The sequence below is a fragment of the Phodopus roborovskii genome, unplaced genomic scaffold (assembly GCF_943737965.1).
Source record: "Phodopus roborovskii unplaced genomic scaffold, PHOROB, whole genome shotgun sequence".
Classification (NCBI taxonomy): Eukaryota; Metazoa; Chordata; class Mammalia; order Rodentia; family Cricetidae; genus Phodopus; species Phodopus roborovskii.
Genome location: NW_026126416.1, coordinates 27,155,416 through 27,170,617, shown reverse-complemented (window position 1 = coordinate 27,170,617; position 15,202 = coordinate 27,155,416). Strand labels below are relative to the sequence as shown.

General features: G+C 40.7%; 1 protein-coding gene across 1 annotated transcript in view; it reads right to left on the bottom strand.

The window, feature by feature from the left end:
* Window positions 1–15,202, bottom strand: part of Atp8b4 (ATPase phospholipid transporting 8B4 (putative)) — a 165,171-nt gene that overhangs the window by 97,152 nt on the left and 52,817 nt on the right. Inside the window, exons 6-8 of the mRNA XM_051183488.1 lie at window positions 12,032–12,104; window positions 7,824–7,894; window positions 4,895–4,977 (exon numbers count right to left, since the gene is read on the bottom strand). Of these exons, the coding sequence (XP_051039445.1) occupies window positions 4,895–4,977; window positions 7,824–7,894; window positions 12,032–12,104 (227 nt within the window). The remainder of the gene's footprint in view (window positions 1–4,894; window positions 4,978–7,823; window positions 7,895–12,031; window positions 12,105–15,202) is intronic.

Here is a 15,202-nt window from a genome sequence, read left to right as displayed (position 1 = left end):
CTACATGTGGAATTGGGGTGGGGGGATGGGATGGGAGGGTGGTCAGGGTGCATGTGAGGGGGCAGAGAGGGTAAAAGGGAAGGAGGGAGGGAGGGAGAGGGAACTGGGATCGACATGCAAAATAATAAATAAATAAATAAATAAATAAATAAAAGAATATGGATCTGGGGACTGGAGAAATGGCTCTGCAGTTAAGAGCATTGGCTGCTTTTCCAGAGAACCTGGGTTCAATTCCCAGCACCAACATGGCAGCTCACTACTGTCTGTAACTCAAGTTTCAGTGGATCCAACACATTCACAAAGACATGCATGTCAAACAGCAATGCACATAAAAATAAAAATAAAGAATCTAAGTTAGGATTTCTGGTACCCAAGTAGGGGAAAAAAACACATGGTATCATGTGACTATAATCCCTATACTTTGAAGTAGAGACCAAGACCTGGGGTTTGTTGGCCTGCCAGCCTACCCAATTGGCAAGCTCCAGGTTAAGTAAAAGACTCTGTCTCAAAAAAAAATGAGAGCAATAGAGAAAAATACCCAATGTATATACAAACACACACACACATGCAGGCATGCACATTTACACATATGACAGACTCAAAAATGTATAAAATGCTATATGTATTTAATACAATATACAGTGAGTGTTTGTTCCTGTATGTCAACATCGTATTTCAGGCCTGAGAATGTTATCAATCACTCAGTTAAAGGCTTGTTTGACAACACTCTAATACAAGTCTGTCTTCTCTACTGTGCCTTAAGCTTTGTGAACACAAGGCCTGGATCCTATGAACTACTGTCTAGTCTACTACTCTTTAGCACTGTATGAAATACACATTTGCTGAAGGAATGGATGGATGGATGGATGGATGGATGGATGGATGGATGGATGGACAGATATGAACTCACTGTCTCCACACTCTTTAGCACTGTATGACAATGGGGTGTGAGCATAATCAGGGTTCCTTGCATGCAGGTTTACAATGACTACATTGCATTAACACACACGTGCGCGCGCGCACCCCATTGTCCTCTTATTCCTCTAATCCTCCTCCTGACCCCTTCTTCCTGATTAGCCCCCTCCACAATGATGTTTTCCTGTCCTGCACACCTACAGGTCCTGTGCAGGTGTCTGTTTATGTTTGCAACACCCAGGTCATTTCCCAAAGAAAGTGTTTCACAGCACTCCTCCCCAGTCTCTGATTCTCACAGTCTCTCCTCCCTCTCTTCAGCAATGCTCTCAGAATTTGAAGGGGTTGACACATATGTCCTGTTTGGGACAGAGCACTCAATAGTCACTTATCCTCAGCGCTTTGGTCAGTTGACTCCCAGCTTTGACAGTCACCCACTGCTAGAAGAGGCTGAGGGCTGCACTAGTCTATGGGCTTAAACAAATATTCAGGAGACAGCTTAACTACATGCCCAATTTTCCAGCTTCAGCAATAGATTTACTCTAGAGCCAGTGACCCCCCTAACTTCTAGCTAGCACCAAGCACAGATTCCTTCCAATGGACCAGATCTCAACTTCAGCCAAAAAGTAATTGGTAGCCCCCAGAATACTCTCGTACCAGTGGGCATGTGTTTCTGGGCAGGTGAGTGTTGTTGCACACATAATCTACAGCTGGGTAAGATCATTGATGATTTTCTCCAACATGCTACACAGCACCTTCCAATACCTATCATTCCAGCTTCATTTTTCTATGTTCTATAAACAAATCTATGAGGTGTCTTCAGCACTAGGGTTCTATTGTTGGCAACCATGAGTGATGGCAATAGTCTGTGTTGTTTGGGAGATTTCTGGGAACTCTCTGGCTAAGAACTCATTTTATTTGTTTGGATAATCAATTCTCTGTCCTTTGAGCCTGATGTTCTCCTGTCCTTGGGATACCTTAGTAAGCCTTCCCACTACACTCTCTTTCACTTGTGGAATTCTTCATTTCCAGCTTAATTTCACTTCACTTTTTTTTTTCAGCAATTCTATCTCTTCACTGAATTTTATTCTCATACCTTGAATTGACTTCCTAACTCCAGTAACTGTTTGTGTATATGCTTTTGGAATTTATTCAGCATTTTTATTACAGTCTTCTTTAAATTTCTACAAGAGTTTATCCAGGTCTTCTGTGAATTCTTAGAACATATTTTTTTTCTATTATTTTTCTGAAGTTTTGTCTAGACAACTTTCATTTGGGACCATGTATATGTACTGTACATGACTGTATGTGTGCTCATGTATGTGCTGGTGCATGATTGTGTGCATAAGTGTGAAGGTTGGAGATTGCTCCAACTTGTATACGTTTAGGCAGAGTCCCTGCTGAACCCAAAATTCCCTATCTAGATTAGTCTGACTGTCCAGCTTGCTCCAAGAATTCCTTGTTTCTGCCTCCCACATGCTGGAATCGAGGTGGGCCACCATTCCCATGTTAATTTTATGTGTGTTCTAGGGAACCCCCATCGTATTTGTGCAGCAAGCACTCAACCCACTGAGCCATCTCCCCATTTTAATCTTGTTTTTTGTATTGTCTTACACATCTTTCATCAGCTGTAGCTTTTGGTATAGGTTTCTGATGCACCTGTGTTGCATGGATGTTTACATCTCTGCTTGCTGGTTCTCAGGCTTGGCTGGTTCTGGATCAGTTAGTTGAGGTTTTAAGTTCAATTGAGGTTAGTCTTGATCTAAATGTGAGTTGATCCTAGATAAGCTAAGTCATATCGAGATTGCTGATCTCATCAGCAGGCACTTGCTTGAGTGAGCAGAGAATGGTTGTCTGGAAGGAAGGGCTGGCCAGGAAGATAATATTGTTAGGGTTCAGAAGACAACAGGGATATGACCTGAGTGGGTGGCAGGAACTCTGCACAGTTCCTGAGACAGCAGGGTAGGATGCCAATAGGAAGAGGAGACATGGTCTCTAACTTGAGAAATGGGTCCTGCAACACTGGAGACTGAAGTCCCTGAGGGTCGCAGAGGTGTGGCCTCTGACCTGGAGGGAGGTAATTTTCTCTTCGAAAATCCTAAGATGCCAGTGTCAGATGTAGCAGGCATGGCAGTCAAAGTGGTCATGACAGGCACCTCTCAACAAATAACCACATTTGTCACCTCCTAATATTCCTTGAAGTAACATTGGGGTTCATTAAATATAAGAAGAAAAGAATAAATAAAAGGTACTACATCTCATTCACCTCACCTTCGCCCTTAGTCCAATCCATGACTACAAAATGGGGCCATCTACCCCAATCACATCAGAACTGAAATGAGCAGTAAGAGACTTTCACTGTGTACACACCACTGAGATTTCAGGGTTTCTCGTAACAGCGCTGTAGTCTAGGCTATCTGTACCAAAATCTATTTAAAGGAAGGAAATGATTAAACAATCATTTTATACTTTCTGATGGCTAAGAAAACTAAAAGTCTTAGATTCATACCTCATTATAGGCTGACAGATGTAGAATTTTGCCATGAAAGAAGTAAATAATGATAAATTATATTTAAGTTACCCTTTTAGGGCTCTATAAATAGTCAACATAGTATTTTAAGAAGTATTTTGATTTGTGAATACAATTTACTTTTCTTGGATTCACATAACAGTAACATTTCATTGAAAAAAAATTACTTGGTTAGAAAATTTGTAATTTGTTTTAATCTAATCAAAATATTTCTTGAGCTATTCAAAGTTTCCTGGCTACTCCTCTAAATTAAATCTTAATTTGGAAGAATATTTTTCTATAAACATTTATTACAATAACAGTCATTTAAGAGAGATTAAAATATTAACATAATCCAGGCAGAATTTACAAGCAAATGCCAAGCACAGACCATATATATTCTGAAATGTGTGCTGGAGAAAATTCACATTATAAACTTGCCTGGCCTTTAACTCAAGAGGCATTGCCAAGACCTTTTATCGTCATTATCTCTCAGTAAATTCCAAAGAAAACATTTCAGAAGGATAGACTTAAATTCATAAGACTCTTTGATAAATCAAACCAACCTATATGGAAATAATGGTGTCCAAAACCAAACTTGCAAGAGAGTAATTCAAAAGACTATTGAGAGGTGGCAGCAAAGACTCAGACTCCTTAGCATGATGCATAAAACAAGTAGTATCTCGTTTCCTTTACTTTTAGAAGGAATTCCTTTGTGGTCATGGAACCATAAAATACATCTATCTAAGGCAGCTGGTATCTAGAGGTTTCCATGGATCTAAAGAAAATAGTATTAGCACATGATACAGCCAGAAGCAAGGACCTACTGAAGAAGTAGGTCTGGGTTGAATAAAATGATGATGATGATGATGATGATGATGAAACCATGGTGAAAACTTAAGGCAACTGATGGCTGACTGTAACTTGGATATTCTCACAGAACACCTATTGCTTTCAAAACAGTATGCATTATACAAAATAAAGAAGCTTGTGAAGCAGGAGGCCTGTCATCATGTGTCGTCATCTAAGCAGCAGTTTTGTTACAGAGCCATTGAATGAAAAGCCAAACCTAGGATGGGAACTAAAAGGCCAACCTGTTCACCCTCAGGAAGTCTGTGTCAAGCTCCAAGAAGCAAAAGAATGGTAGAAGGGAATGAGGACAAGCTAGGGGGTAGCTTAATAAAGCCATGCTTGTCTTTAGCTTGAGCACAAATGACAGTCATTAATGCCTGCAGATTTTACATTCTCCCAACAGTAAGCTGAAATAAAGAAAGAGAGAGAGAGAGAGAGAGAGAGAAGGAGGGAGGGAGGGAGGGAGGGAGGGAGGGAGGGTGGGAAGGGAAGGAAGGAAAAGAAAGAAAAAAGAAATGTAATGGAATCTCAGATAATTTGCTGTTTCACTGCCTTCTTTTAGTTTTGTTTTTTGTCTGTCTGTTTGTTTGTTTGTTTGTTTTGCCTATTCAAAGCACTTACCATCAAACTTTGCAAGGCTGCTAATATCTGCTCCAAGTTCTGAGGTGACAGGTAGAGCTTGACGAACTTTTAAGTTTGTTTCCCTGTTACATGAAAAAGATGACATGAATTTTTGTACAGAACAATCCAACATCTCCTTACTAAAGCTACTGTGTGGGGACAGCACACAAAACGTAACTGAGGAGACCCACAGAGTGGCTTCCATGCCACTCACACCCTGCACACCATCTCAGCAAAGCAACTGGGTGTCTCAGGATTCTGACACTGGCATTCCACCCACAGCACATCTGTGCAACAACACAGAGGTCTGCTTTGCATTTGCATTCAAAAGAACACAGAAGGGAAGAAATATGGTCTCATCCAAAACTACTCACACATCCTATATGAGTTATAAAACACATTAGAACTAGAAACACCAGTGCCAAAAGGAGGCCAGTATCACTCCAGCAGCTGCTCTATGGAGTTTTGTTTGCAAAAGATAGCCATGGCCACTTTTACAGTAACTGAATTTTTAGTGGGGAAAATAATGCAGCCTTCTTCTCCTCCTCCTCCTCCTCCTTCTTCTTTTTCTTCTTCTGTCAATCCAAGAAACTCTTGTATGTTGAACAGCACAACCAACATGCTGGGAAGATCACAGAGAGTTGCTCTTCTCATGAACAGCCCACACATATTTAGATAGTACTCTGCTGCTAATGACCAGGGGTGAACATATGGCCCCCACTCCTATACTGTGGTAAAGGGAGTGTGCCACACCAGCTTCCCCAGAATACTTCCCTCACTCCCTCTTCAGCAAACACTAATTTGTTTTCCATGAAACCATGTGACCTTAAGGACTAGCTGGTTTTGCTTGGCACAGTTCTCTGAAGAATCCACCCAATCCCTGTATCTATTAATAAGTTATTCCTTTTGGTTACTGAGCAGTTCCACGATGCCCCGGTTTTTCTCAACCATTCACTTGGAAGATATCCCAGTTGTTTCTTTTCTGATGGAAGAAATGCATGTATGCTAAGTATTCGCTACAGAGTTTTTGAATTTATTTCATTTATCTCCTATGATTAAAAGTCCAGTTTGAACTTGCTGAGTTGTGTGGTAATTTTATGTTTAGTTTTTTTAAGAAACTGACATTATTTTCCCAAAATGAATATTGAACTTTGTGTTCCCTCCAGTAAAGTGAGGGAGTTCTACTTCTCCAAATCCTTGCCAGCTTTGGTACAGTCACCGTGCTGATGTTAGCCATTCTTACAGACCTGTGTAAGAGAGCCTTGTGTCATTAACTTTTATGTCACTAATGTGCTTTTCGTGTGCTTGTTTGCTACCTGTGTGATCTCTTTACCCAAGTTTACTAATGTCATTTGCCTGTTTTCTAGCTAGGGATGCTTGTTTTTAATCGTCTTTTTTTTCTTTTTTTTTTTTTAATGTCTTCAAGATAATTCAGGTGAAGTTCTCTCTCTCTCTCTCTCTGTATGTGTGTGAGTGTGTGTGTGCGTGCGTGCGTGAAAGAGAGACAGAGAGACAGAGACAGAGAGACAGAGAGAGCTGTTCTCTGTCTCCACTCACTTCCTAGAGAAACCAGCCCAGGACCTTGTGCTACTTAAGGAAGTGTTCTACCATTGAGCTAAATGCCCATCTCTGTATCTCTGTAATAACTCTTATTATGTCCAGTCTAACAATTCTTTGACTAGCCAAAATTTTTCTCCTATGTTTTTGCCTAAATTTCTTATAGTTTTATTCCTTACATTTGAATGCAATTTCCTTATTACTTATATGGCTATCTGAGTTTTCTGTTTCATAGTGAGCGCATGGTGTGGGTTTTAAGGACTAGCCCACTTCATCCAGGTTGTCAAATGTATGTGTGTACAGCTGTTTGTAGTATGTCTTCCCGATCCAGCTGCTGTTTTCAGGATGTGTTGTCAATTTCCCATTTGCTAAGGATATCACTAAGCTGTGTATTTTCTCCTTGCTCTTTGTTAGTCTTGACTGAGGTTTGTAGACTAATTGATGTTTTTCATAGTACCAACCGTGTCCCATTGTTTCATTTTGTCCTGTTATGTATATAGCTTGTTGGGTTTGGCTCTTAATTTGGGGTTTATTTTGCAGCTTTCTAGATTCTTGAGATGGAGTGGACAATTGGTTTGAAACGTGTTCTCTTCTGGTACATGAATGACTTCAATGCCACCCATTCTCCTCTTAACACCGCTTTAGCTGGATCTGAACCTATCCACTGGGTTACACAGGCTGAACTGCTCCAGTATCTCAACATGACAAGGACTTGAAAGGCACTGGCTAAAACAGTGTGCCTCCTGCCGTCTGACAAGCTACCTGGCTGTCTGAGCCTTGGCGTCATGTCCTGCAGTAGGTCTCATCCAATACCTACACCAGTATTCTATAACGCTCCATCTGAGCCTCGCACATACACAGATATAGTACCAATACAAAGTGAGCAGCCAGTGGCGTCATCCAGACAACAGAATCTCTGAAACGTAACTGCTAGGTGGTCAGTATCTGGGCTCTCAAAGCCAGCATCAAAACTTCATCATATACATCTCCCTTGTCTCTCTGTGTCTTTGTTTGCCTTTTACAGCTGTACCAGCCTTTCTTCTCAGGAACCTTGATTCCCACCCTCTCATTTTCCTTAGAAAATGAAATTAAAACAAACAAAAACCCTAAAAAGAACCTCACTGAATGGTCCTAGTGTGACATTATTCATGTTCACATGTTTTGCGTAGTGTTTTTGGAAGAAACTACACTAGAGGGAAAAGTTAGTATTTTCCAAATAAATTCAAGAGAAAAACTGCTTCAAAACGACTGCCAAGGACTTTACAATTTAGATTTCTGTGTTTCACAAGAAACTAAAGAATAAGATTTGTCTATCTTCTGAAGACATCCGGGTTACACAGCAGCCTATGGGCTGTCCTGATTTAGTACTTACCCATCGAGCTCAGCTGTTTCAACATAGCAGAGACCGTGAGGCTCACTACTGGACAGAAGCAGCAAGTCAGCCTGGTTGATAAACCACGACAGAGAGACACTTAAGAATCAGAGCTGTTGAAACCTCTACGAATCAGGGTTCTGCATCAATCCTGGACGGCCACAGAGCCTTAGCAACCATGAGGCAGGAGGCAGGCTCTCCCACTCCTTTGCCCCTGCAGACATGCCCCTGAGTCATCACGGTAGGAACAGGGCTCCCGGACAACATGCAAATCACTAGTGACTTCTATTGCTGTTTTCGAAAGTCATATACAAATTCTTTTTTTTTTTCTGGATTTAATAATCACTAATGAAATGCAGACATCTCTTTCCAATAAATAAGCTAATTAACACTCCTTACATGCTGGTATATATGAGCAATTCAACAAAGGGAAAGTGCAACGGAGATGGAGGACGGGCAAATAAAACAGGAGGAAAAGCAGAGAAAAGAAGAAATAAAAGCTAACAAGAGCAGCGAGGAAGTAAAAGGTGGAGATGAGGAAATGGTGGGAAGCAGAAAGACATGGAAAAGAGAAGAGAAAGCGAGGCCAAGCAGAGAGCACAGAGGGTAGACCAGAAAGCAGCAGGCGGGACGGCTCAGACCCCATACTGTATGCGTCTCCACAGCCCACTGTGCTTCAGAAAGGACATCACAGTTCAGCATTAGAATTCTGGCAGGTGAGGAAACTGGTTTTCCCTCGAATTTAAATTCTCATTTTAAAATAAATATAATTCTGAAGGGTTCATCTAAAGAGAACTGACTGACCTAAGTTTCAGCAACTTACTAAGAAACTTCAGCCAAACGATTTTCTACCTACGTCTGAATAGTAACAGTCCAAGTCTCTAAAAATCATTTATTTTGAAAAACATTACAATTGCTTTATCTTCAAGTCTTATATGTTAAGTTCAAAATCAATCTACTCATTTAATTGTCTAGATTTTTTTTTTGCATTATCAACTAAAATTAGGGTGGGGAAAATTATGAGTGTTCTTTTGTCTAAATTAAGTCCCTGTGACAGCTCCTAGAGGAACAAATGTGTTTGAGTCACTATGGCTCCTCCCCAACTCTGAAGAAATCATCACAGAAGCCAGTCAAGGCAGAAATTGCTTTAGAAACCCATGGAAACACACACACACAGAGTGTGTCCAACAGTATGCTGCTCTCAAATCAAAGCTTACCTAATCCTAACCTAAAAAGGAAACACCTAGGCTGAAGGGACGCTTCATCTTGATCCAGAGTCACACATCTAAGTTTCATATGTTCATGCAAAAGGCATGATGGCAAAAAAGTAAATACTCTTTGAGGCTGTGACTCTCCATCTTAAGGATAAAACAATAATCTTAAACAAAATCTACAGTTCCCTAGTTATAATCATGGATAACTGGAAATCTTTACAATGCACACATAAAGATGCCTTTGGTACCTGATGTTGCTTTGCTTCAAAACTCTATAGAGATAATGATGTAATGTCCCTGTTCAATATTGATTGAATTCAGCTGCATTTGTGGTAAACAAGGAGCAGATCTCAGACCACGCAACCAAGGTACCACTGCCACCTAGTGGCCAATTTCCTCAACCAGCAGTTACCCTTTTTAGAGACTGAACATCTAACCTACCTTAAGCCTGCCTGCCTCACTGTTCCTACTCTATCTCCCTGGATATCAGCCTTGCTGCCTCTTCCTGTACTCTCCATTGTCATCAGTGCTATCTCTGACCTTCCTCTCCTTGCTCATTCCCTCTTCCCTACTGCTCCCTTAGAGGTTTCTCCAGTTATTGTTAAGGAGGGTGGTGGAGGGAAGGAATTGACAGAACCCAGCAGAGTACATTGTAGAAGCCATAGGCACCCAGTCAGTCTTTCTAGGGCAATAATACTGAAAAGGAAAAAGCAAGAGAATTGTAGCAAAAGCCTTGCTAGGCCCTGGCCATCCTTTTGTCAGAGATGGTGGGCTGCTAGTGTGAGCAACACGTGGTGAGGGCACGGCAGAGATACAGAACAGGAAAGAAAAGTGTAATTGTCCAAATGCATAGTTGGACCTGGCCAAACTTCGGTAACCCCTAGTCTTCCACAGATGAAGCACCATTTCCCAGCACAAACCCCTTCCCCAGCTTCCATGGGTAAGAGAAAAACCCAAGTGGGTACCTAACTGAATCTGAAGGCAGTATTCCTAACAGAGGAAACAAGAATAATCCACTGGATATCTTTGAGTCCTCAGAGCCAGTTCTGTAGAGGAGGAGAAGGTGTATTTATGGAACCAATGTGAGCATGCTCCACTCTGAGAGCTCCCAGGGTTTTCTTCATCCTTACCAACATGCACATTATCTTTACTTTCAGTACAAAATACAAATTTTGTACAAAGCTCACAATTAAAACGGAGTGATGATGTGTGTGACTATGGGTAGTAACATTTTATGGTCCTCTTCTTCTCTTTTAACCAGAGTTGAGTGGAGAAGAATGGAGAGGTTTTTAAAGACTTATCTTTTTTTTTGCTGATAACACAGTTAGAGACTGAGCTTTGGGACTGCAGACCAAAGAGTCTTCCTGGTACTTTGCCAGGGGCAGGGGTGAGGGGACACATGGGATTGGGAGTGTGTTTGGTGCCATCCCTCCATCATGACAATGAAACGATCATAATCATTCTCTCCATATCATCTGCTGTGGCCAATGTGAGGACCACAGATCATAGGTAGGTATTTGAATATGGAGCAATTAAAATTCAGCATACATTTTTATGCTTGCCTCCTGGAACCCGTTTCATGGAAGGCACTGCAACAGGAAACAGACACTTCACTACCAGCTAGTTCTTTTAATCATCTACCTCAACCCCACCTACAGAGGGTCTTCTTCTAACAGGTGTCACCTCCTAGGTTTATGTTCCCAATATTTACTGAGTGGAAAATAAGCCAGACATGTCATTTAAGCCACATGAAATAAAAGTAAATCCATTGTGAATGAGACCCTGGCAGACTATTCCATGCTTAAGAGGTCCAAGCCACAGGGCACAGGGTTTTAGACCTCTGTTTTGGCTGTCCTGACATCTTGCTTATTTTTGTTTGCAGGACCAGCTATTTTCCAAAACCTTAAGATTGCCAGAGAATAAGCCACTTAAAGTATGAGCTCAGCACTAACGGCTTGTCCACCAGAAGCTCCTCTGCGCATGCTTCTCCGCACTCTGCAGACACTGATAATACAATGATAGAAGACTGGTTCTGAAAGGGAGTGTCCAGCACTCCCAACTGGGTTGTTATTCTTTTAAAGAGACTTTGGGGCCATAGTTTTCCATTATAAAAGATTGCAACTTTAGCTGGTGGTGGCACACAACTTTGATCCCAGCACTTGGGAGGCAGAGGCAGTTGGATCTCTATGAGTTCGAGGCCAGCCTGGTCTACAAAGTAAGTTCCAGGACAGGCTTCAAAGCTACACAGCGAAACACTGTTTTGAAACACACACCCCCAAATCACAACTTTAATAAAGAATATAGTTTGATTCATAAAATTGCATACAACACAAAATTTTCATAAGTGGTCTAATACATATTTTGATACAATCACTACAGTAATTTGAATTTTTAGGTTCTGATCTGTACCATTTTTATAACCTTAAATTTGACTTTAACTGCAGTTGTCTATGTTTAGTGAGTGAACTGACTTTTACTTAAGAAATTAAACACAAGTTTCTTGCAAATAAAAATTATGATGCATTTGGTGTGCAAAGCCCTCACTAGTTCACCTTTGATCAATATAGAATTATAACATGAATTTTCTCTTTAGTGTGTTTTCTTCAAATAGGTTGCAGTTTAAGAACAGTAATTGTGATATTGAGAAAAAGCACTCAAAGTGTATGAAAACAAACAATTTTAGAGTACTCAGGAACATTTTTAAAACTCGTATTTACATAAATAACTCACATATTGATTTAAATAGTTCTGCATTTGTGTAAGCTTCCTTAAGGGAACAAACAGGGAGAGAGCCCCTCAGCATTATGCAAGTCACTGCATCTCTGAAAGTCGAGTCTTTTAAAGTATTTATAGTTGAGAATTTGTACTAACGTATAATGGCAAGACTTCTGTGGTGGCTCTAGATTATTGCAGATTTACTAAATTTACACATGTAAATACTTCAATGTGTGTTATTCTAATCTGAGACTGAGTCGTACAATAGTGAATACTCACAGCAGCAAATTGGTTATTTTCTAATTTAATGATGTCTCCAACTTTAACATTCATCCATTTTTCATGCTGCAGTCTGAGAGAAGAACAGAAATATTTTGTTATAATGGAGAAGAATGAAAATTATAATCAAGGGTTGTATCCATATTCACAAAATAGAGTAGAAGAACCAGAACAGACATTGCTAAAATGGGAAATTCAAGGGACTCATCACAATCAATGAGCAATATGGGTGTCAGAGAGGTTAAATAATTTGTCTGTGGCTATACCAGTGAGTAATGACACATCAAGACAAAGCTCCAAATGCCTAACTCTTGGCTAAAGGTCTGTGAAACCATGCCATGATGCCAGCTGGATGCCACTTTTATACAATGTCCATGATCTCTCAGAAAATCCATCTACATTCATGTCTAACTCTCAACTAGTAAGTTCAGGGACAGCATTCCCATTGTCTCTGAAACCATTTAACCAGAGACAAAAAGAAAATGAGAAGATAGCAACAAAGTACAATAGGTAAAACACAAATGAAAGGAAACGTTACAATGTTGAAAAGGACAAGAAAGATGGATGATAAAAGATTGCCTGAAAGACAAAATGAAGATGCCTGCACAGTATCCACAGTGCTGCTGTGGAAGGGTGGCTTTGGTGGCATTCTACCAGCCTAGGATGAGCAGCTCAGAATAGAGATGAACTAGAGTCTAGCTTTCCTTGAAGCTTATGTATGCGTTGGAGTCCCATGCCCATTCTTCACCAAGTTCACAAATGGCCTGTGAGGAGAAGCAGATGTGTTCATTGGATCTAGCCTTGAGTGACAAGTGAGTCAGGGTTGCCCAAAGCCAGGCAGGCCTTGAAGAAACAGACCACCTGCAGCTAGATACTAAGACACTGGCCCCGCCTTCCTTCTAAAACAAACTCCTTGAAATGTAAAGCAGCTTTGCTTTCCAAACTGGTCATTCTCCTCCTGACTGTTGACAAAGTAGGCATCCCCAGTACATCAGGTGAACTCCACTGTGCAGCTTTTCAAAATTAACACAACTTACTTGCTTTCTAGACTGGAAATAGATGTAAATATTTACGCCACTGTGAAGTTCGCCTCACACTATCAACCCTGCTGGGTCATTTGGCTCAAGAGTTCAAAGGCTTGTTCTTTAATTTGGGTCCAAGTACATGTTGTTCTGGAAGTTTCTCAGCTGTAGCATTTTTGTCTCTAGCCAAAATTTGATCTTTTTTTTTTTTTTTTTTTTTTTTTTTCAGTGCTATGCTTTGCTGTACTCTCTGGCCCATTGACACTGGGGAAATGGAGGAACCCTTGTAAAACTCATTTGTCCTTCTCTTTAAAATACAGAGTATTGCTGTTTGTTTCTCCTGGGGACTTCTTCCTTGCGGCATCAGTGACATTCCTCAGAGGACTGTCTACTGGAGATATGAAGTGATGGGCTTAGAGAAGGACATCTTGTGTAGCTTATGGAAACTGCACCGCTACTGGCATGTTCTGCAGTCTCTATTGGTCAGACGAGATGGGGCGCGCTCAGGGTGGTATGGCCGTAGTGCAGTCTCTATTGAAAGTGTCTGTCTGGAGGAGAAGCTAGGACTGTGCTGTTTCATTTTTGAATTCCACACCTCCTACTTCCATGTTCTACCCTCACTTGAGTTTCAGATACAACAAATTCACACATAAACACACTCTTTGTGATACTTGGGATGTTGGACACTAAATGTTATTGCTGTTCATCTGGAATCTGAACATAAATCATTTTACATTTAGCCTTGTTTCATGTAGCAGCACTACTGACAGTTATCTTATTTCCATTAATCCTCATGACAACCCATGAGTTAGGTTCTGCTTCCACTTGGATTTTTCAAGACCCTGGAATTCTGAGAAGTTGGGATATTTACTCTATTTGGAGAATCTATTTAAAATTCAGATGCCCACATACTTTGATATAGGCAATCCACTTTAAAAAGCCGATTGTATGAGAGCTTAAACATGAGTATACAAAGAGGGTCAGTACAGCATTATTTACAGAACTCAGTTGGAAACTAATATACCATGGTATAATTACTTAATCACACATCATACGTGTTCAGCAGACGTGTTGTTACAAGCATATTCAGCAGAATAGTGTAAGCAAAAGAAGAAGATAGGACTAAATGTGCTGACACGAAATGGGTCTAAATTCCATTTTAGTTAAAAGAGGAGTGTTCAGAAGCATGTATGTGCATGGTAAGGTGCATATTGAGACAAGAGTGTTCTTACACAAGTTGCTTTTTTAACATTTTCTTTTGTTTTTTAAGGTTGTAATATAATTCCACCATTTTCCCCTTCCTTTTTTCCTCTCCCAGTTCTGACATATATGCCTTCCCTGCTCTTTAAAATTCATGATCTCTTTTTTCATTAATTGTTGTTACATGCATATATGTATGTGTGTGCGTGTGTGTGTGTGTGTGTGTGTGTGTGTGTGTGTGTGTGTGTGTGTGTACTCTGTTTAGTCTGTATGCTACTTTGTGTTGTGTTTTCAGAACTGACCACTTGATTTTGGATGACCAATTAAAGTACTCTTCCCTGGGGAAGACTGTTTCTCCCGTCTCAGCATTCCTTAGTAGCCTATAGTTCATCATGTAGGGGTGAGGTCTTGTGGGCTTTCCCTTGTCATCATTAGTGTGTCTATTGGTGTTATCCTTGTTAAGCTCCTGCTTAGGGAGTCATGCTGGTGAGGCCTTATGGGTGTAGCTTCTGACATTCTTAGTAGACACGATCTCCCAGCAAACTCCCTGACCTTCTGGCTCCTACAATCGTCCCACCCGGCCCTACTTCAGTGGTCCCAGAGCCTTGGGTGTGAGAGTGGTATTGTAGATGTTCCATTGGCACTTGGCTCTAGGCTCCACCACTGTGTAATTTTATTTGTTGTGGTTTTCTGTAATGGTCTCCATTTGTTGCAAAGTTAAGTTTTCTTAATGAGGAGTGAAGACTACACTTACCTGTGGGTATAACAACAAATATTTAGAGTGCAGTTAAAAGTTGTGACAGTTTAACAAAATAGTGGCTATAGATTCTCCTGGAAGATTCATGACTTCACTATTGCTGGTTGGCTAGGTTTTCAGTCCCAGGCATGACTTCCCTCCTATTGAATGGGCCTTAAGTCCATCTACAGACATGTTGGTTACTGCCAAGGT